At 35.9% G+C, this 23396-nt stretch overlaps 1 protein-coding gene across 2 annotated transcripts in view; it reads left to right on the top strand.

The window, feature by feature from the left end:
• The first annotated feature begins 1319 nt into the window (after positions 1-1319).
• The window catches only part of xpo5 (exportin 5), a 34792-nt gene continuing 12715 nt past the window's right edge, over positions 1320-23396 (top strand). Inside the window, exons 1-25 of one of the 2 annotated variants that reach the window (XM_073812854.1) lie at positions 1320-1596; positions 1922-2043; positions 2112-2184; positions 2272-2409; positions 3573-3755; positions 3862-3888; positions 3994-4179; positions 4645-4721; positions 4812-4841; positions 11273-11366; positions 11441-11524; positions 11630-11755; positions 11837-11927; positions 12653-12781; positions 15401-15516; positions 15677-15832; positions 17860-17901; positions 17983-18072; positions 18500-18699; positions 19239-19335; positions 20936-21117; positions 21583-21683; positions 21789-21885; positions 22026-22162; positions 22354-22451. In XM_073812854.1, the coding sequence (XP_073668955.1) occupies positions 1495-1596; positions 1922-2043; positions 2112-2184; positions 2272-2409; positions 3573-3755; positions 3862-3888; positions 3994-4179; positions 4645-4721; positions 4812-4841; positions 11273-11366; positions 11441-11524; positions 11630-11755; positions 11837-11927; positions 12653-12781; positions 15401-15516; positions 15677-15832; positions 17860-17901; positions 17983-18072; positions 18500-18699; positions 19239-19335; positions 20936-21117; positions 21583-21683; positions 21789-21885; positions 22026-22162; positions 22354-22451 (2778 nt within the window). In that variant the 5' untranslated portion in view covers positions 1320-1494. Of the gene's footprint in view, positions 1597-1921; positions 2044-2111; positions 2185-2271; positions 2410-3572; positions 3756-3861; positions 3889-3993; positions 4180-4644; positions 4722-4811; positions 4842-11272; positions 11367-11440; positions 11525-11629; positions 11756-11836; positions 11928-12652; positions 12782-15400; positions 15517-15676; positions 15833-17859; positions 18073-18499; positions 18700-19238; positions 19336-20935; positions 21118-21582; positions 21684-21788; positions 21886-22025; positions 22163-22353; positions 22452-23396 lie in introns of both variants that reach the window. The other variant, XM_073812853.1, reaches the window with a different exon arrangement.

Genomic DNA, 23396 nt, shown 5'->3' with positions numbered 1-23396 from the left:
AGGAAGTGTAGTTTTTAGAATTAAAAAGTCATCAGCTGACATTCCCGGGCAAATGAGCATTAAGCTGTGTCGTCAGCAAGTCTTTTCCCATCGTGCTTTTCGTCAACGCAGTCGGTGGAGAGCAACTGCGCTCGGCTGTAGAATCCGACGAGCCCGCCTCTCCATCGCGAGAGTTATTTTGTACACGTCAGCATGACATCAGAGCAAGTCGGACGTAAGTCGGACACTTTTCTAACCGGAATGCATCTTGCGCTGATCACCGGTGATCGATTCTGCGCAGAATTTGCTCATCTCAAACAAGCCTTATGTGTTGAGCTTGTACGGAGAAGTACTCTGAAAAACACCTATATTATATTAACTAATTTCATTAATAAACCCTTTTCAATCATTCAAATCCTGTTTTAATACGTGTTCATAGCAAATGGGATACAAAAAAACTCCAAAACAAGTTATATTATACTTATATAGAATAGCCCCGTATGGATTCATGCGGCGCCGCAAGAACTGACAGGCTGATGACGTCAAAGTACCGCGAGAGCAAGTCCAAATTAGACTTCTCCGTATTGTTTCTCGAATCGCTCTCGCGGTACTTTAACGTCATCAGCTTCTGTTGTGGAGCCGCATGACGTCGAACAAGGGTTATGTTTCACTCGGTCCCCCCCGGATATGTCTTCCCATTTAAAACACCCGATTCAATTCATCAACGAGGACTGGAGCTAGGAAACATAGCAGTAAAACGTTTACAACTGTAAACATTTTTGTAAAATGAACAGTGTAGTTAATATGATATATGACATGCACAATTGTTCTACACAGTATTTCAGAGGAAATGTGTTCTCTAAAGAACAGGAAAACCTGATGTGTTGGGATTAAAGACAAAAGCCATTCCCACGATGACTTTATTTTATTAGTTACATTCAATTAAATTAGGCTATATATTAGGGACATCATCACAAACGAAATCTTTATATGACATGCGTGAGCTTTTATAATTTTTAAACCAATGGGTGAATTTCGCAGTTTCAACTCTCAGACCATAACAGTAGTTATTAGTACAGATTCCACACATCCCCTTAAACTCCAATATCAGATATCCTTTGGCTAGGAATAAGGTTTATATGAATTATTTTTTGATAAATGTAAACGTTATTGTGCTTTAAATCCAAAAAAGCGCAACTTTATTCACTTCTATTCGTGGCACTTTCCCCCGGGTCAATAGGTGGCGCCGTTGACGTATCGGAGCAGCTTTAATCCTTTAACACTAGAAAGAAGAAGAACACGTTAGGCGGGACTATACTATTGGAGCGAGAGCGGTCGCAGTGAGCGATGCACTTTTCCACATCATACTCAATCCGATGCGTGGTCTTAATGGCTATAGTCTTTGTTCCACAGGCATCAACCTAACCACGTTTTTGTAGTGAGGATACATATATGCTGAAAGAGCAGAAAGTCGTACGCACACGTTTTAAAAGCTAATATTCTTTCCTGAAAGCCATGTCGGAAGCCGTGTATAAAATGTGTGACGAGCTTGTAAAAGCTGTTAATGTTATGATGGATGCAGAAGCCAGCCAAAGATACCGCCTGGAGGCCCTTAAGGTAACGTTAAATGATCGTCTTGTGCGAAAGACACATTATGAATTTAGTCGTTCATAAATACATATTGAAGCCAGTTGTAAAAAGCATCGTTTTTGCACCTCAGCTAATTGTAGCCTGTGTCTTATGTTTCTCTTATTCTTGTTGCATAAGCAGCTAAAGCAGCTATAAATGCTGATGTATAACTAATGTTATGGACACGAATAAGAGAATATTTTTCTTTTTTTTATATGAGATGTTTAACAGGCAAAACACTTTATATGCTTCAGATAAGCATATGTAGTTTGTAGGTTGTGAAATGTTTTTAAACGATCTCCTTGGTTTATAGTTTATTGAAGAGTTTAAAGAGAAATGTCCCTTCAGTATTGAGTGTGGTCTTCGGCTAGCAGAGAAATCCCAGACTGCAGTGGTCAGACACTTTGGCTTGCAAATACTGGAACATGTGGTCAAGTAAGTGTCTAAAATCTTAACATGCATATCAGATCATACAAGTATATAAACCTTTCTTCCACTAATAGGTTTCAGTGGAATAACATGTCACTGCACGAAAAGGTCCAGTTGAAAAACTGCACAATGGGATTGGTATCAAACGTGAGCATCATGGAAATGTATTTCTTAAAAATCTTTATGCATGCTCTAAGGAGATTTCTTTCTCACGTGTGTTGTATCCCGTTTCAGGGTGTGCATCCGATTTTGGAGGAGGAATGTCACATAAAGGATGCCCTGTCACGAATTGTAGTTGAGATGATTAAAAGAGAGTGGCCACAGCAATGGCCTGAAATGCTCACGGAGATGGTGGAGCTGACCGCTTTGGGGGTATCTCAAGGGGTTTTAGTCACATGGATGATGATGTAGTTGTAGCACAGGATTGTTAAAGTCCCACTGTGGTGAAGTTTTTATTGTTATTTATATCCCTACTGCAAAAATCCCCCTAAGACCAGCATAAGCTGGATTTTTCAGTAGGGTATGTAGTGTTTTTAATATGCTTAATTTGTCATTCAGCACCATCGCTGAGTATTTTATTCATAATATTTGCGTTTTCTAAAGACATTATTTTTCATGGTTTGGAATCGCATTGGTTTGCTACATCACAATCATAGATATATACACTAGAATGTCGCCTTGGTGTTCTAAGCATGCGTCAAAAACGCCGCCATCTTGGAACAGGGGTCTTGTCATAGGAAGTAGCCTGTACTTCGAATTCATGGATGATGGCGGACTTTTGTGCTGCGTATGGATGTTAGGCCTACTACAACTATGCATTATAGTAGTTAGAAAAATTAAAGTAGATTTTCATAATATCCAAATTTTTATTTTTTTATGTCTGACTGTTGAAATGAACCAAAAGAAAACCAAGAAAATCGCGTTCATGACGATTTATGTTGATTTTATTAACGTTACACCATTGCCTACAATGACGCTGATGCGGGGTTCCCCTGTTTCAAGATGGCGGCTCTATTTGACGCATTCGGTCCAATGAACTGTCGTAGCCAAGGAGACATCTAGTGCACATATCTATGCGTCAAAATCACATCATCACATTTGAACATACACGTGCTAAACTCACATGCAGTGTGTAATGGTCTAACCTGCTAACATCAGTGCTAAAAACAGTTTGTTTACGTATGCATTGTTAAACGGGACTCGGGAGTTGACATGTGTCTGAAACTACCGAAATTAGCATCTATTTATGAGTATGACAGGATGGAAGTGGGACTAATTTGCACATTTAAATATCTGAGTATGCTTAATAATGGAATTACATTCAAGCAGTTTTATAGCATGTGCAAAATTACTGTCACAGGAAAAACTTTTACATATGCTATTATGTTGCTCAAAAATGAGTTTTTTTTTTAAGTGATAAAATGATCAGCTACAGGGATACTTTAACATTCTTGTTTTGAAATAAGCATTGTCATGACAAATTTTCCTTGGCTCTGGTTTATATGATTTTAAAGTTATCCCCTTATTCTTTTTAGCATGTTCAGACAGAACTTGTGATGCTTGTCCTGCTGCGGTTAGCTGAGGATGTGATCACGTTTCAGACCTTACCTTTTCAAAGACGGCGAGATATCCAGCATAGCCTTACACAGAATATGGACAGCATCTTTGCCTTCTTCCTCAGCATATTACAACGCCATGTGAATGAACACCAGAAGTTGGTTAGTTTTTAAGAAATCCATGAGCTCATTGCATGTTTGAATGTATTTATATTTTGCTGCATGCTGTGATATTCACAATTTTAATGGCTGTATTCTTGTTTTGCAGAAAAGTGTTGTTGGTCAGGAATCAAGGGTGAGTTGGACTTTGTTTTTTATTTTATTTCTATAGATAAGATATATACTGTAGTTTTTTCCACCATTTCTTTTTTTTTTTTACCTGTCTTGGTCTTATTCACAGGTGAAAGCTCACTTGCGAGTCAGTGTGGCTACTCTCAATACTCTAGCTGGGTATATTGATTGGGTAGCCATAGGCCACATCACCAATGATAACTGCCGTCTTGTGGAGGTCCTGTGCTTATTACTGAGTGAGCCTGAGCTTCAGTTGGAGGCTGCAGAGTGTCTTCTCATTGCCATTAGTAGGAAAGTGAGTAAATGTGGCCTGTCTTCTGTATTTTGAATAATTTATGTGTTTTATTGAAACTTTTGATGAGTCCAGCTGATCTTTTTCATGTGATAAAAGTGCAAATTTTAAAAGTTGTTGAGCTGGTAACATAAAAAAAATGAACAATAAACTTTTAATGGACCATAAATGTATCATTAAAAGTTGTCCATGTGACTTAGGAGGAGCTATAATCATCTACTAAAGCCTCCTTTAAGGTCTTTGTAAGGAGCTGACCATAATTTAAGTTTTTCACACATCATCTGTAATTAAAATGATTCAGGTGATGTTCATGAGTACTTTATTATGTTACTAAATTGAAAAGTGATTTGAGTAGGCTATAATATAATTATTTACAGTGCTATTCAGTGGCATAAGGAAAGGGTTTGTTTGTTTGTTTGTTACACTGTTTAGATAAAAACATTTTTTAAGTGAGTTGTACTTCTGCAGGGTAAGTTGGAGGAAAGGCAACCATTCATGGTGCTGTTTGATGAAGCTGCCATGAATTACATCCTGTCTGCTGCACAGTAAGTGAGCTGCTTAACGTGCTCGAAAAACTTGTAATAATTGAACTGTTTGAGGATTGCATACAATTGGACTTTATTTTTTAAACTTAGGTCTGCAGATGAGGCAGCCCTATGTAACCAGTGAGTAAACATTTTTTTTTTTAGAAATTATATCCAGGGGTGCACATATCTTTTTTTTGTCCTGGTTATCAAAGGAGCATCTGGAGATGTTGCTTGGTACTGACACTATTCATAGCACAGACATCCTGCATGCTGTCATCATCACTAATCTCATGACTAATCACCATATCTATTTGGTTAAAGCATGGTAGACGATAATGTACGTAAAATAAAATATGCCTGGTTATTGTTTTTCACCCATGTTACCTTTATAAATAACTACTAGTCTAATTCATATAAATTTCAAATCTTGTTAAAGACAAGTAAATGGTCATTAATAAAAATAAAAATAAAGAGTAGAATGTGTGCACATCCAAAAATATTTTGAGACAGGTGCTCGCTCACAAAAACACTAAATCACGAAAAAACAAAGAACGGCACACTGCTACTATGGCTCTCAATATTTATTATTTAAAAGACAACGTTTCGACCAAAAAGGTCTTTGTCAAGTCAAACACATATTTTTTAAAAAACATCATGATTTAACAACTCTTAAGAATTAAACACACCTGATATCATACAATCAGACACACCTGATACTACTAATTGGCTCTAAGTGAATAAACCTCAAAACACCGCCAAGGCAAACACAAAAAAGAGAGGAAAATTTTCCAAAAATATTATACATATCAACAGAATCACAAAAAAGGTTTCAAATCAAAGTCCAAGTTTAAACCCTTAGGAAATAGGGTATTAAGTGTATAGATATAAAAAGCCTCCCTCTGTAACAGAATTTTATCAATATCGCCACCCCTTCTGGGTATTCTAACATGTTCAATTCCAAAATAACGAAGAGTCGACAAATTGTGTTTCAAAGCATTGAAATGTACAGCAATGGGGCTTTTTTGATCATTTAGCCGTATATTGCTTCGATGTTCAGCAATACGCGTTTTTAAACAACGCTTTGTTTTACCAATGTATGCCAATCCACAAGGACATTTTATCATGTAAATTACATTCTTAGTGTTACAGGAAATAATTCCCTTTATCTTGAGTTGTTTTCCAGAATGGGGATGGCTAAAGGTTTGACACTTGGTTGTAAAATTACATTGAGCACATTGTCCACATCTATAATTACCATCAGGAACCGAAAAAGGATTGATCGAACGTTCCGATCCCCGATCGGCTCTAACAATCATTTGCCGTATATTAGGGGCTCGTTTATAAACAATTCTTGGTGGCTCTTTACAGACTTGTTTCAAGGATGGATCAGAACTTAAAATGTGCCAATGCTTGCGTACTACATTGGCCAACTCATAGCTTAAGGCAGAATATTGAATGATACACGATAACCTGTTGTCGGTTGATTTTGACGCTGTTCGAATAAGACACTCTTTTTGATCATTATTTTCAAAACGTGCCACAGCTTCTTTGACCCATGTATCGGCATAACCCCTTTCATAAAATCTTTGACACAAGTCTTTACATTGGGTTTCATAACTTTCCTTATGAGTACAAATCCTACGGATCCTCTTAAACTGGCTAATCGGAAGGCTCTTCTTTAGATTCGTCGGATGAAAACTCTGACCATGTAAGATGGTATTTTTATCTGTAGGTTTTCTATACAGATCGGTCACTAGTCTAGTGTCCTCTTTTATTATAAGTAAATCCAAAAAACTAACCTGAGATACATTAAACTCTAAGGTGAATTTCAGATGTTCACTGCTTCGGTTTAAAAAAAGATGAAAATCAAGTAATTCACTCTCCGAGCCACACCATATGAGAAAAACATCATCAATGTATCGACGCCATAAAAAGATATTCGACAGAAAGGAATTAACCATAGGATTAAATACAAAGTCGTGTTCAAATTGACCCACATAGAGATTGGCGTAATTAGGGGCCATAGTGCTCCCCATTGCTGTTCCCTTAATTTGTAAAAAGTATTCATCTTTAAAGATAAAGAAGTTTTTTGTCAAAACCAATTTAGTAAGTGTCTTTAAACAATCAATACTAGGACTCTTATTGCTGTAACCATCACGTAGAAAAAAATCAATAGCTTGTATGCCACCATCATGTGGTATGTTGGTATATAGGGACTCCACGTCTAGTGTCACCAATAGTACCTGATTATGAGGTAACATAATGGACTGTAATATTTTAATCATATCCATAGAATCCTGTACATAGGAAGGAAGACCCTGGACATAAGGTTTCAGAAAAAAATCAATAAATACCGACATTTTTTCTGTTAGTGAGCCCATACCAGCAATAATAGGTCTACCTGGTGGTTTTGTCAAATCTTTATGTATTTTTGGTAAAATGTATATCACAGGTGTAGTCGGGTAATCCACTTTTAAAAAATCTAATTCCTTTTTAGTTATATCACCACTTGTCAAAAGACATTGCAATGTTGTATGAATTTCATTCTTAAAAGTAATAGTTGGATCACATTTCAATTTCTTATAAAAAGATACATTTTCCAATTGTCTATAAATTTCTTGATCATAGTATTGTGTATCCATAATTACAATCGAGCCTCCTTTATCGGCAGGTTTAACAATTATAGAACTGTCAGTTTTTAATTCTTGTAAAGCATTTCTTTGGTCTTTAGGTAAATTATTAAAAGTCACATATTCTCGTTTTTTATTCACAATTTGTCCCACGTCTCTTTCAACCAATCTACAATATGTTTCTAATGAATGATTTCGGTTCGTCACAAACTTCTCCATTGATTTGTCATAATGTAGTGAACATTTCTAGTAAAGTTTTGTCATCTGATTGTGTACAAGCCCTCGAAAAAGGTTTATCATTCGTTCCCACTACATATTGTAATGATTTTGGAGTTTATGTTGATTTTCAAAAATTCTTTAGGACGTTACGACTTAAGGAATTTTTCTCGAGTAATGTTCAGTTGGAACCTGTGATGCATATAGGAAATCCTACAAATGCACCATCTGATATTTGTCAAAGCAATCCATTAATTAACTCTCGAGCTTTCCGTGCTAAATCTACATTTATTCCACCTAAGAACCGAAATCATTCATTAGAAACATATTGTAGATTGGTTGAAAGAGACGTGGGACAAATTGTGAATAAAAAACGAGAATATGTGACTTTTAATAATTTACCTAAAGACCAAAGAAATGCTTTACAAGAATTAAAAACTGACAGTTCTATAATTGTTAAACCTGCCGATAAAGGAGGCTCGATTGTAATTATGGATACACAATACTATGATCAAGAAATTTATAGACAATTGGAAAATGTATCTTTTTATAAGAAATTGAAATGTGATCCAACTATTACTTTTAAGAATGAAATTCATACAACATTGCAATGTCTTTTGACAAGTGGTGATATAACTAAAAAGGAATTAGATTTTTTAAAAGTGGATTACCCGACTACACCTGTGATATACATTTTACCAAAAATACATAAAGATTTGACAAAACCACCAGGTAGACCTATTATTGCTGGTATGGGCTCACTAACAGAAAAAATGTCGGTATTTATTGATTTTTTTCTGAAACCTTATGTCCAGGGTCTTCCTTCCTATGTACAGGATTCTATGGATATGATTAAAATATTACAGTCCATTATGTTACCTCATAATCAGGTACTATTGGTGACACTAGACGTGGAGTCCCTATATACCAACATACCACATGATGGTGGCATACAAGCTATTGATTTTTTTCTACGTGATGGTTACAGCAATAAGAGTCCTAGTATTGATTGTTTAAAGACACTTACTAAATTGGTTTTGACAAAAAACTTCTTTATCTTTAAAGATGAATACTTTTTACAAATTAAGGGAACAGCAATGGGGAGCACTATGGCCCCTAATTACGCCAATCTCTATGTGGGTCAATTTGAACACGACTTTGTATTTAATCCTATGGTTAATTCCTTTCTGTCGAATATCTTTTTATGGCGTCGATACATTGATGATGTTTTTCTCATATGGTGTGGCTCGGAGAGTGAATTACTTGATTTTCATCTTTTTTTAAACCGAAGCAGTGAACATCTGAAATTCACCTTAGAGTTTAATGTATCTCAGGTTAGTTTTTTGGATTTACTTATAATAAAAGAGGACACTAGACTAGTGACCGATCTGTATAGAAAACCTACAGATAAAAATACCATCTTACATGGTCAGAGTTTTCATCCGACGAATCTAAAGAAGAGCCTTCCGATTAGCCAGTTTAAGAGGATCCGTAGGATTTGTACTCATAAGGAAAGTTATGAAACCCAATGTAAAGACTTGTGTCAAAGATTTTATGAAAGGGGTTATGCCGATACATGGGTCAAAGAAGCTGTGGCACGTTTTGAAAATAATGATCAAAAAGAGTGTCTTATTCGAACAGCGTCAAAATCAACCGACAACAGGTTATCGTGTATCATTCAATATTCTGCCTTAAGCTATGAGTTGGCCAATGTAGTACGCAAGCATTGGCACATTTTAAGTTCTGATCCATCCTTGAAACAAGTCTGTAAAGAGCCACCAAGAATTGTTTATAAACGAGCCCCTAATATACGGCAAATGATTGTTAGAGCCGATCGGGGATCGGAACGTTCGATCAATCCTTTTTCGGTTCCTGATGGTAATTATAGATGTGGACAATGTGCTCAATGTAATTTTACAACCAAGTGTCAAACCTTTAGCCATCCCCATTCTGGAAAACAACTCAAGATAAAGGGAATTATTTCCTGTAACACTAAGAATGTAATTTACATGATAAAATGTCCTTGTGGATTGGCATACATTGGTAAAACAAAGCGTTGTTTAAAAACGCGTATTGCTGAACATCGAAGCAATATACGGCTAAATGATCAAAAAAGCCCCATTGCTGTACATTTCAATGCTTTGAAACACAATTTGTCGACTCTTCGTTATTTTGGAATTGAACATGTTAGAATACCCAGAAGGGGTGGCGATATTGATAAAATTCTGTTACAGAGGGAGGCTTTTTATATCTATACACTTAATACCCTATTTCCTAAGGGTTTAAACTTGGACTTTGATTTGAAACCTTTTTTGTGATTCTGTTGATATGTATAATATTTTTGAAAAATTTTCCTCTCTTTTTTGTGTTTGCCTTGGCGGTGTTTTGAGGTTTATTCACTTAGAGCCAATTAGTAGTATCAGGTGTGTCTGATTGTATGATATCAGGTGTGTTTAATTCTTAAGAGTTGTTAAATCATGATGTTTTTTAAAAAATATGTGTTTGACTTGACAAAGACCTTTTTGGTCGAAACGTTGTCTTTTAAATAATAAATATTGAGAGCCATAGTAGCAGTGTGCCGTTCTTTGTTTTTTCGTCATTAATAAAAATAACCAAATTATGAGGAATAGCACAAATGAAATAAACAGTGCTGTTCATGTTTTCAGGCTGGTCTGTAATTTTCAGGTAGAGTACAGAAACTAAATAAAGTAATCAGATAATACTGCATAGTCTTTACTTTGTATTGGATTAATCCTTATTAAAGTTACAAAAGTTATTCAGTCAAGACAAGAAAATTATGATTTTCTTTGTCTGTGGTTTGATTAACATTAAAAACAGCTTCAGGTTTTTACTCTAAAAATGGGTGTAGTGTCACTTTAAATGCATGGATCCAATATATTGTTACACAGGCATTTTATTTCTCAACTGCTTGTTTTAATTAAAAGGAACATTTTGGGAATTTAGCTTATTCACCGTATCCCCCAGAGTAAGATAAGTCCATACATACCTTTCTCATCTCCGTGCGTGCTGTAACTCTGTCTGACGCAGCCCCCGTTAGCTTAGCTTAGCACAAAGACTGGAAGTGAATGGCTCCAGCTAGCATACTGCTCCCAATAAGTGAGAAAATAACAAACATTTTCCTATTTATATGTTGTGATTTGTATTGTCACACTGTGTACAAATAACAAGGTCATATGAGAGACAGCCATCTTTTAACAGTATACATACTGGGAACTATATTCTCAGAAGACGAAGCACTGCTACTTGGGCGGAGTAGCAGTGCTTCGCTATAAATTGCCCAAAATGTGGGCGTGTTCCTTTAATGTGTAAAAGCCGTTTACTGCTATAAATCAGAGAATTCTGTTTTAAAATGTCCGCTCAAGTGCAAGAAAACAAACTTTGTTGGCATTTGTTAAATTTTTACCATTTTTGAGATGCGAATCGCGCTTGCGCTTTAGAGGTGCGCGCAAACAAAACTTATCACACAATGTGAGTAAAGTATTAAAACCTTAAATATATAAATTGGCCAATCCGGCCAGTGACTACGTAACAAAATTCCAGCAATGTTGGTACACAAAGCGGCTTTTTGGAGCAGTGTCTTGGGCACATTTTTTTATTTTAAATACGCACCGGTTATGTGCACCCCTGATTATACCTTTTGTGTATTTAAATTATTTAATTGTGATGAGACATTTTTGCAACACTTTCATGTTTACAATTTAGATCATCAAATGGGATCGTGGAAAGAAAATATGCTTTTTTAAAGAGGCTGTGTCAGGTTCTCTGTGCCCTTGGCAGCCAACTCTGCTCTTTGGTGGTGAGCTAAAAACTTAATAAACACTTTTTTTAATCTTTTGAGAACATGCAAGAGATGTTTCTGTTTCTTTTTAGGGTTATGATGTTAAAGTGAAAGTTCCTGTCAACCTGAATAAATTTATGGAAGCACTTCTGTCCTTTACTACCCATCCAAGCCAGGTGTGACGGCATTACAGCCACTCATTATACGCTTATTGTGTTAACCCATTCATTTTTAAAAATAACATATATTTTGTTTTATTCTTCCTTTTATTCCTAAAACAGTTTCTGAGGTCTTCCACCCAACTCACATGGGGCAACCTATTCCGACATGAGATTTTATCAAAAGATCCTGTAGTTGTCCAAATGGCCATTAAATACTTAAATGCCGCAAAAATCAATCTTGTTAAGGTAGGTTTTACCGTATGTTTTCTTGAGGCAGAACATCCTGGGTAATTGCTGTGATACAAATGCTCTGTTTACTTTTTACAGACTGGATTTCCCTCCAGAAATGATAATCAAGGCTGTGAATTCTCCAGAGTGGACTTTGACAGTGATGAAGATTTTAACTCCGCCTTTAATTGTGAGTTATAGTTAGGGTTAGTAACTTGTTCCTTGTTTAATGTAATCAACCATTTTTTTTTTTTTTTTTTTAGAAAATGACGAGACTAAAACATTCAGCAGTGACATTTTTATCTCAGTTTTAGTTTATGACAATGAGATGACGCAGAACCTTACCACTTTAAATTTGATCAATCAGACCAATTGTGTTTTTGCACTAAAACTGAAAACGTACCATCCGACTAGTAGTATATAAAAATGTTCCTAGTGGCAGGACATCAAATGAAACTAAATGTGTTCAGTCCATTGTCTTGCAGAAATACGCTCTTAAAGCCAACTGTGCTCCGGTATGTAGTCAAGTCACCTTTACTTATATTGCACTTTATATAATACATAATGCTAGATATTAGGTTGGCAAACACTTAAAACAATTAACATACACACATCTAGGTGTGTATCTTGTGTAACAATGAAAACAAATCAAACAATGTGGTAAGCAAATATATATATATATATAAAAATGCAGTTTTAGACAATTGCACTATACATTTTTACGTTAACATTTGCATTCTTAAGACTAAATCAAAATCTAAGAAACTAAAATGTGAAAATATTGGTCTAGGTTACAAAATCTATACTGTATTCATGTTTGTCATTTTTGGCTGCAACATTTGGCTCAAATGTTTGTTGTGATTTCTATTGAATAAAATCTTTATTTATTTATTTGTTTTTTAATAATGTGCATAGATTTCAGGGCACTGCAGGGGAAAGCAGTTCGCCAGGCTTGTTGTATTGTCCCGTATGAAGCCTTTCAGATTGCAAGTGAGTGGCTGAAGTATCAAGTCAGCGCACCTATAGAGACTGGAAATACTACATGTAAGTACTGTGTCTACACATGCTTATTTTAATTTACTCTGTCATCTGCACAAAAGGCTTCTTCAGTTCTTGGAAATGTGTTGTAGATTCATTATGGTGAAACATAATTTTCTTGTCAAGGTTTAGGGCTTGAGCGCAAAAGACAGTGCATAATCAGACATGGATGTATCCGCATACACAAAACTTAGTACACATATTGTTCTCAACAACTAGAATAACCAACAACCAGTGGTTTTCAATGTATTAGTTGTCTCCATGTCCATAGCAACAGTAACACCCTCTGCTGCTAGGATTAATAGCATGTGGTTTAAAATGCATAATTTTTGTACTGACATCTTATAGTCATGGACATTATGATTAATTATAGTTGTGATTCTTGGCATCACTTTCTTTAGCTCACACAACATTTTACCTCAAACACCAACATATACATGATCTTGTAATAAAACGGTAAACATGCTGTAGCACTGCTTGCACTACTACACCAGATGGCACATTTGAGTACATTATGGATTAAAAATGTTTCAGCTGCCCTTGCATGCATTAGCTAACAGCAAACCCGGCATAGGACACATATCCAGGTAAAAAAAAATAGACAGAAATCAATCTTCAGTTTTATTCGCCAACAGTTAACACATACATTTGCTGCTTCCTGTACACAACAAACACGTCTTGTTAAGTCCATATCTGGCATGATTTAAGTTGCTCCATGTAAAATTTGGAAAGCATAGTATGCGATAAACTAAGACGTTTTGCTATTGATGTGTGCAGTATTGAGAAATACAGGTTATTTATTTTTTAATTGAAACATAACTAGCACTGTTCATGCCTGACCGCCTTTTGTCTCCGCTATCGTACCGTAGGTAGATGACGCTAGCGCATTAACCGGAAAAGATTTGACCCTACTCCGGCTGTACACGTCACGCTGTGAAATAGACCTATAATTGGCTAAAGAGGAAACAAGAAATGTCTAATCTTCTGCATTTATTGAGAAATTTTGATAAAACTTGAGCTGTTTGGTGATGGCATCTGATCATATTGATTTGACTGTTGTGAGTCATGGTCATAGTGCCACCAATCGGCAGCAAGAAGTGTGTCGTATAACCGACTTCGTCCACTTATATTTCCCTAAGTCTCTTCAAACTCATGAAAGGCTTTGTGATATCTTTTTTACCATTTAGCTACTTTGTCATTGCAACATTTTTTCTGTTGCAAAAACATCCAAAATAAATCAAACAGAAGAGCTGCTAGGTGTCTGGGAAGAAATAGAAATAGATTTGTGTATAAATGTATTCAGAAATTAGTGTACATTTTAATTAAAGCAACACTATGTAGTTTCCATGTAAAAATGACTTACAGCTCCCCCATGTGGTTGAAAAGCGGTATCAGACACTCTTCTGCAGGCAGGGGGAGGGGCGGGGCTGTGTGCTCTACCCTCCACCGCCACTTTCAGAGTGTGCTTGTAGCAGCTAGGAGGCTGCTCAGGTTGCAGCAACAGTACAATTTGTCCAGTTAAAAGTTGTTCTATCACTGAAATAATTTTAGAGACATTATTTAAAGGTAAAAAAACTACATAGTGTTGCTTTAAGACAAGGTAAAGAGAAGTTTGGCACATATGTTAAAAGGTATAGAAATCACTGTTTTGTGTTTAAGTATGACAATTATAAAAAATTATGTTAAGTAATAGAAATTAAAGGCACACTCCACTTTTTTTGAAAATATGCTAATTTTCCAGCTCCCCTAGAGTTAAACATTTGATTCTTACAATTTTGGGATCCATTCCATCTCTGGGTCTGGCGCTAGCACTTTTAGCATAGCTTAGCATAATCCATTGAATCTGATTAGACCATTAGCATTGTGCTAAAAAAACCAAAGAGTTTTTATATTTTTAAAACTTGACTCTTCTGTAGTTACATTGTGTACGAAGACCGACGGAAATTTCGATTTTGTGATTTTTCTAGGCAGATATGTCTAGGAACTATACTCTCATTCCGGCGTAATAATCAAGGACTTTGCTGCCGTAACATGACTGCAGGAGGCGTAGTGATATTACACACTGCACGAAAATAGTCCCTGCTATTGAAAGTAACCAAGGGGACTATTTTCAGGCAGTGTGTAATATCATTGTGCGTCCTGCAGTCATGTTACAGCAGCAAAGTCCTTGATTATTACGCCAGAATGAGAGTATAGTTCCTAGACATATCTGCCTAGAAAATCACAACTTTAAATTTTCCGTCAGTCTTAGTACACATTGTAACTACAGAAGAGTCAAGTTTTAAATAGGAACAACATTGGAACGCTTTAGTTATTTTGAGTGCGATGCTAATGGTCTAATCAGATACAATGGATTATGCTAAGCTATGCTAAAAGTGCTAGCGCCAGACTTGGAGATCAGCTGAATGGATTCCAAAACTGTAAATATCAAGTCTTTAACTCTAGGGGAGCTGGAAAAGTAGCATATTTTCAATGTCTTATGTTGTCTTGTGTACCTTGGTCCTGAATATATGCCATTTGTTTCACTGTGTACAGCCTGTAAATGTAAAACTTGTATTTTAACTTGTAACCTTAGACATTCTTTTTGACATGACTTTATTTGTGTTGTTTTGTTTACTTTTAAAGCCAAGACAGGAAAGGGTCTTTGTTCAGCTCTGTCCCCATCAGTGGTTCAGTGGGATGCCATGACTTTCTTCACTGAGAGTGTATTTGCACAACTCTTCAAAACCCTTGAACAGGAGGTACAACCAACCATTTTATTTATTTGACTCATAATGGTGACACAAACGTCATCTTTGGGTGAAATAATTCTTTTTTTTTATAATGCTTAAGGGATGCACTGTGTAAGGGATAGTAAAACTGAAATAAAGCTCTTTGAACTTCTTTGTCTTTTCTCTATAGAAACAGCCTGTAGATGGTGGCATGGAGATGCTGCGGGAAGTTGTAAACTATGAGACGAGAGATCCTCTCATTCTCTCATGTGTTCTTACCAACATATCCACACTCTTTCCCTTTGTGAAACACCAGCCTCACTTCCTACCTCAAGTACTTTTTAAGGTGAGGTGTGGCAGAAAATTTGACCCCAAAATAAAATTTAAAAAAATCGAGCATGCAAGATGTGAGCCGTTTGTACCACAGCTCACAGCAAATAAGTTTCTGACACTGAAATAAAAACATAAACAGTTTTACACTAAGGCAGAAACAATATTTCATTAAAGGGGAAATTTCACAAGACTTTTTTAAGATATATAAGAATAAATCTTTGGTGTCCCCAGAGCACATATGTGAAGTTTTATCTCAAAATACCATATAGATAATTTATGCTATGCATGTTAAAATTGTCACTTTGTAGGTGTCAGCAAAAATGCCATGCCATTTTTGGGTGTGTCCTTTTAAATGCAAATGAGCTGCTGTGGTTGGATAGTGCAGATGAAGGGGCAGTATTATCCCCTTCTGACATCACAAGGGGAGCCAAATTTCAATTACCAATTTGTTTCACATGCTTGCAGAAAATGGTTTACCAAAACTAGGTTACTGGGTTGATCTTTTTCACATTTTCTAGGTTGATAGAAGCACAATGACCCAATTCTAGCATTTAAACATGGAAAAGTCACATTTCCATGATATGTCCCCTTTAAAACAGTGTTGTAAAAAAAGAAAGAATAGTGAAGTAGTGTAGTGACAGACTTGGGTAAACAGTGTGATAAAATGTACAACTTCTCCAAATTGTTGGCAATGTAACTCACATTAAATGGAGAGTTCACCCCCCACCAAAAAAAATTGTAATTTCTTCATACTTATGTATTTAACAGAAGAGAGAAACTCATACAGGTTTAAAGGGGCCATGGCATGAAAATCATGTTTAACTCTTTCCCCGCCAGCATTTAAAAAAAAAGTTTCCAGCCAGCGCCCGCATTTTTCATGTTTTTTTCACAAAAGTTTAATGCTTTCCAGAAAATGTTCTTCTTTAAATATATAAACATACAATATATCAAATGAAAGAACAGACCCTGCTTTCAAAAACAAATTAAAACTTTTCATCCTACCTTCATTAGTTCTCTTTTTATTACCTCATATATGGGTAGGTTTCTTCAAAAACACAAAATTTTGAGCAAAAAGCTGAGATAATTAAATTTTTGTGACACTTGATAGAGATCAGATGCAGAGCGATTGTTAAAACAAACACAGAGTTCTTTCTCTTTCACGTGGGGCTTTACTTCCAGGTTGTTTAAGTTGCGGTGGATAATAGGACCTGGTGGATAATAGCAGTATTGTGGAAAGCCAGAAATTCTCGTCATTGGCAGGGAAGCGTTTTCTTTTAATTGACGAGATATCTCATCAATGGCGGGGAAAGAGTTAAGTGCTATTATTGGGTCCTCAGTGCTTCTATCAACCTAGAAAATGTGAAAAAGTTCAACACAATAACTTGGTTTTGGTAAACCATTCTCTACAAGCACATGAAAAAATAGGTCATTGAAATTGGGCTCTCCTTATGATGTCATAAGGAGCTCTTATTATAATAAAACCACCCCTTAATCCAACCACAGCACTGACATTTAGTGCAGAGAAAAAGAGAAGAAAAAATTGACAGCACAATTGAGTTTAAATTGCAACAAACCACCATCATTGCGATCAGTGTTTGCATTTCATCCGCTCATTTGCATTTTAAAGGACACACCCAAAACGGCACATTTTTGCACACACATACAAAGTGTCAATTTTAACATGCTACAATAAATTATTTATATGGTATCTTGAGCTAAAACTTGACATATGTGCTCTGGGGACACCAAAGATTTATTTGACATCTTAAAAAAGTCTGTGCCATGGCCCCTTTAAAACAACATAAGAAGATATAATGCTAAAAGATGGTAGGCGCACACAGTTGATGCGGTACTCATTTACTTCCATGGTATTTGTTTTTCCTACTATGGAAGTCAATGGATTCCTTCAACTTTGTGGTTACCATCATTTATTAAAATATCATCTTGTTTTCAACAGAATAAAAACTACAGGTTTAAGAACAACATGAGGGCGAGTAAATGACATTTTCATTGATGTCTTTTCTGTTTTTGTTTTTAAAGATATTTCCTTCCATTACATTTGAATTGCTTGAAGAAAGCAAGGTAAGGTACCCACACTTACTTCTAAATATGTCTTTTCCAATTTTCCAATCAATCGTTTTAAACCTAACTGTCTTTGTTCAGGTGCCTCGAACTCGAGCTACTAAGAACGTGAGAAGACATGCCTGTTCCTCCATTATTAGGATGTGTCGAGATTATTCTGACCTCATGCTGGTATGTTAAAATATACATGTCCTTCGAAGTACAAAATATCCCATTTATAAGGTTATGCTCAGTTTTTAAAGCCGATTCACACTTGCGCGATGCGGAAGAGCGGAATTAATAGCCGAGGAACTGTGCCTTCATACCAAAGACCAAACGATTGAGTCGTAGACAAAAGACAATGAGCTTCACTTGTGCACACAAAGCACTGAAGGAGCTGTTAACCCTTCGAGCCTCACCATATGAAGATCTTAACAAAGCTGTGTGAAGAACTGATTAAAAACAAGACGAGAAGATCAATTAAGTGGCTATAGTAAAATCGTAAAATTTCTAAAACAAGGATGTATAAAGCATAAAAGCCTAAAAGTGTCAGCAAAAATACACATTTCAAGTGGTTGTTATTCTTGCATGTCTTTGACCATTTGCTTGTGTTTTGTAGCCATGCTTTGACATGATGTACGACCATGTCAAGAAGTTATTCTCAGATGAGTTACTGCTGACACAGATGGAGAAATCTGCTCTTATGGAAGCCCTGATACTGATCAGCAATCAGTTTAATGACTATAACAAGCAGAAAGCCTTCCTGGAGGAACTTATGGCACCTGTTACTGCACAGTGGCTGTCAGAAGAGATGAAAAGGTATGAATTGTTTTTCCTGCCCCGACAAATGTACAACTGAGATCATTAAACGTATGTAGTCTTGACCCAAGCGAATGGCCACTGATTTTTATCTGCAAAAACTTTTTTAGCATGTCATGGGGTGATTTCAATATTTGCACTAATAGTGCTAAAAGATTTGGCTTACATGAGCTTTACAAAGAAATTAACAATTGAACATAATTTATAAAAAGTAATCCGACGAATTGGCTAATGATTTGTTACCCGCCACAGATGATTTTTACCGCATTTGTGGGTTGGCAGATGTTCATTTCAAACCCTGTTTGTAACCATTAGGCCACGACTGCACCAAAGACATTCAGAGCTGCATTTTTCTTTTATAAATCAGACCAAGTCACATTTTGAGTTTTTCCTGTATGAAGTATATATTTTTTTCTTCCACTGCAAAATGATATCTTATTAAATGAATTGATCTAGTAACTCATTACTGCACATTTTTAAACACTGTGGGTGTGTCTGGTGATGTGTAAACTTAGTTAACTGTCTTGTGTTGTATGCAGTGTGCTGTCAGATCCTGCCACTTTCTTGGCATATGTTGGAGCTGATCAGGACAGTGACTTACACGCAGAGGATCAGATGGGTATCAACAGGGCACGGGTAGGTGACCCATTTCCAAAATGTTTGCATGCGGCTGTGGTGGCAAACCCTAAAGAAAATTTAATCGTTCTTGTTAAAAAGAGCAAAAAGAGTGTAGTGACCATGTTTTTAGTGGGTTGATTACTGTTTGTAGGTCAATGTTTTTTTTTATTATATACAAATATCATGGTTGAACTGTGGTTGCTACAGAAATAGCATTAGTTAATACAGTTACTTTAGTGAAAACAGTGAGGAGGAGATCAAACATCACAAACTGTAGACAGCCTTTACATTTATAAATACAAGACGAGTACAAGAGAAGACGAACACCACAGCATACATACAAACATATAATGCAGATCAATGTCATGTTTATATCTCTATTAGACTTTATATTAATACAGCTGTGGCACTCACAATTTGCCAAGAGCGGCTTGACTGGACTGTGTCCTAAATGAAACACTATTGGTTATTTTAAATAAAAGGGGGAGGGTCTTCTCAATAGTTACATTCTGACAAATAATGTGCAGAGAGATGATTGTATACATCATGTTTCCTCTTCAGAGCTTTAGTTTCTCCAATTGGAAAATGAGCGTGTGCACTTTGACCCTCAAGCAAAACTTCACACTGACTGACTATTGTTAAGTTGTTTTTTTCTGCAAGGTGATAGGTTTAGATTTATCCTTAGAGTAAAAATAAATACTCGGCACCTAACCAAGATACTTTGTTAGAACATGACATTGGCGGGGGTCTTTCCTATGCCATGGCCATGAGTGGGTCAGAGGCAGTTTTATAACACCTTATTATTAATATCTGCAATAATATTATCATTAATATACCATTATTAATACCATTGTCAATACTATAATTATTAATATTATTACTACTCATCATCCCTATACAACTACCATTATCATTAATATTATTGATATTATATTAAGATTACCATTATCAATATTACTATTATTATTATTATTTTTTTATTAATATTATTTTTGCTATTACTACTACTATTACTTACTTATTATTTATATGATTTTTTTAATCTTCCTGATCCTTCACTCTCCCCCTAAGTCCGGATGAAATTAGTATTTTTGTTAATTTGTTTATGATTTCTATTATTCCTATCTGTCATTTCATATTAATATTATTTTTAGGGTTTCGAGCACGAAGTGCTGAAAACCTATTGTATTTGTCTGTTTTATTATTATTATTATTCATTATTATTATTGTTAATAATATTCCTATTATTATTATTATTATTATTGCTAGTGCTATTATCACCCTCCTTATCCATTTTGTTTATTTATTTACATCTAATTATGTCTGTTGTGCTTATGCTCCTTTATTTAAAAAATTTTCCACTCTTAAATCCAATTACATTTACAGTTATACACACACACATACACACACACATCTTACTGGTTGTTATGTATGTTTTGTGGATCTATGTATTTGTATTTTGCATTTCACTTCTAATCTGTAAATATTGTAATTGTCTGTTTGCAAAAAAAAAAAGTAAAAATACTCGGAGCATATCATCAACATGAATCACAATTCAATTTGAAATAGTTTTGTTGCCCAGCCCCTAACCTTTAATCCCTTTGATTGTCTTATCCAGATCAATTTTTGTTTGTACACCATGCTGGGAGTGGTGAAGCGTGCTCGTTGGCCTTCTGATCCTGAAGTGGCAAAAATGGGCGGCTTTGTGGTAGGGTACACTACTGAAGGGGTCCCTATCTACAGAAACGCCTGTGCTGAACCCCTGTGTGCCCTGCTGCCAAACCTTCTGGCCCTTATCAGGTAAGGCTTTTTGCTTTATATTACAGCATTTCTGCTGTTCTAGATGCTATCATCTCTAAATCGCGATTTAAAAATAGATACACACTGATCGACTGGCCAGAGACTGGAATTGGCCAATTCTTAGCCGGTCTTTTTGTTGTCAGTTGCGCAAGCAATAACATCATAGCCACACACACAGCAGCAATAACTTACTTGTGTATTTGGAAACGTGATCCATTTGACATAAAAGCCGCGATCCGAACCGTCCCCACATTTCACCGGTTGACCCGCCTGTGTGCAGGACTCAGCTGTTCTCCGGCAGAGACTTCAGAAATAGGATAAAGTTCCTTAGCCTAAATACACATTACCGATTGGGTATTAAACTCATTCCCCACCAGCATTTTTTTTTTTTTTACAAAAGTTTCACCGTGTAAAGCTGTTTATTTGGAAATGTTTTGAATATATTGACATTCTTTATCTTTTCAGGATTCAAAACAGCTTGTTCTTGCCAGAGAACCTTGCCCGGCTCAGTAAAACCTTTATTAAGGCCTATGATATCATGGACGTGGAGAAGAATTTTGTTGTAGGTAGGTTGCGTAAAGATTTTGTACGTGCTTTTTACTGTAAGTGATTGGGAAATCCATCATTTGGGGTTTACTTTGTATCGTAAAGCAATCTTTTATTTCCAACAGGAATTCATCAATCCGTTTTGGATTCCGGTGATATGCCAGTGTATAAAACCATTGTTGAACGCATGCAGGGCTTTTTCTCCTCCCTCTATGATAACTGGTTAGCACACTCAATGTTTTTTATTTTCACAGTTTTTTGTAATGTTCACTATTTTCTCAATGAATTCTTCTTAGTCTTTACTTTTGTCTAACACGGATGCCCGTCCTTTTATTAATTCATACATTTGTTGTTGTTTTTAGTTACCATATTCTTGGAAATGCAGGTCCCTGCTTGGAAAAAGAGTTTTATGCAATGGAGGGTCTGGCAGAACAGATTGTCGGCTCTGCTTTTATACATCTGGACAGCCTTCCAGACCATCGGCTTCGTCCCCTTGTCCATATCCTTTCTATAGCTTTGAAACTATTAATGTAGTTAAAGTAAATCAGTCATTGTTAATCACCTTGGAGTATGTAATTGATAATACGTTTCATTACATCTGAATGCATGTAGCAGATTAAGTTGCTAAATGATAAAAGACGTGCAAAAGGGTACAATGTATGTTGTTTGCCTTAACAGAATGTCATTCACGTGTGTTTATGAAGCAGTTGGTTATATCTTGTCCCGCTGAGTACTATGACAGCCTCCTCTGTTTAGTGTTGCGCCCTTTGTTTCATCATCTACTGCAGGTAAACTTGATCATACACATCTAGAAGTACTGTATATGCACCTGTGACTACCACCCATACATATCCATAGTCTTTGAGTTATACCTGAGGTACAAACATGGATTGGTAAAGCCAGCAGCTTTTTGACACATGCTGGTGATTTATAAAGATCATGGTTGAGTCAAAATGTTGTTCTTCATTAATGAAAGTCTATCTAGGGCCCGTGCACAAGTGCTGTAAGGACTCTATTGTATGAGGCGAAATGATGTTCTTTATAAACCCCTAGCTGTCGATAATGCCTCGCTTTATTTCTTGACAGTGCTAAAGGTACTCATCAATTTTGGACATTCAGATAAAAGTTTATTTTTTGTGTCCACTTACAATAAAAACAAAATGTTGTGCTTTTTGCAAAATTATAAAAAAAGCATTAAAAGCATCCAGATGTGCATTCAGTGCTATGAATGGGTAGTGTTAACTTTGCTTTCGTGTTTAGACACGGATATTACACACAATCAGGACATATCAAACAATCTCTAACAAAGTAATAGTGACACACAGTACTGAAATGTTTTACATAAGATTGCTGCATCATTCCAATATTGATAGAATTGTGTTTTTTAATCGCAGTCTCTCTGCAAATCCAGCGTCGACCTGTGGGTCAATGTTTTACACACGCGAGCTGGAATCTCTTTAAAAATAAACTTCAATCAAATGTTCTTTGTGTATATGAATATATAGTTACCAATATTATATTGCATTTTTACTCCTGTAACAAGTGTGACTTTTTTAGTACAGCTAATGTTTTTTTATGAAAGAGGGCTGATGGCTTGAATTAATAGTTTTTATTTAAGTATATGTAAACTCTTCTGGGAGGGGGGCGTAAGGAATTATAATTTATTTTATGCATTTTAAAAAGGTTTATGTTATCATTGTTGCCTTCGATTATAATATCCACTAAAACCATTA

Source organism: Paramisgurnus dabryanus, chromosome 20, assembly GCF_030506205.2.
Source record: "Paramisgurnus dabryanus chromosome 20, PD_genome_1.1, whole genome shotgun sequence".
In the NCBI taxonomy this organism is placed as follows: domain Eukaryota; kingdom Metazoa; phylum Chordata; class Actinopteri; order Cypriniformes; family Cobitidae; genus Paramisgurnus; species Paramisgurnus dabryanus.
The sequence above is the reverse complement of the archived record's forward strand: the minus strand, read 5'-3'. Positions and strand labels throughout refer to the sequence as shown.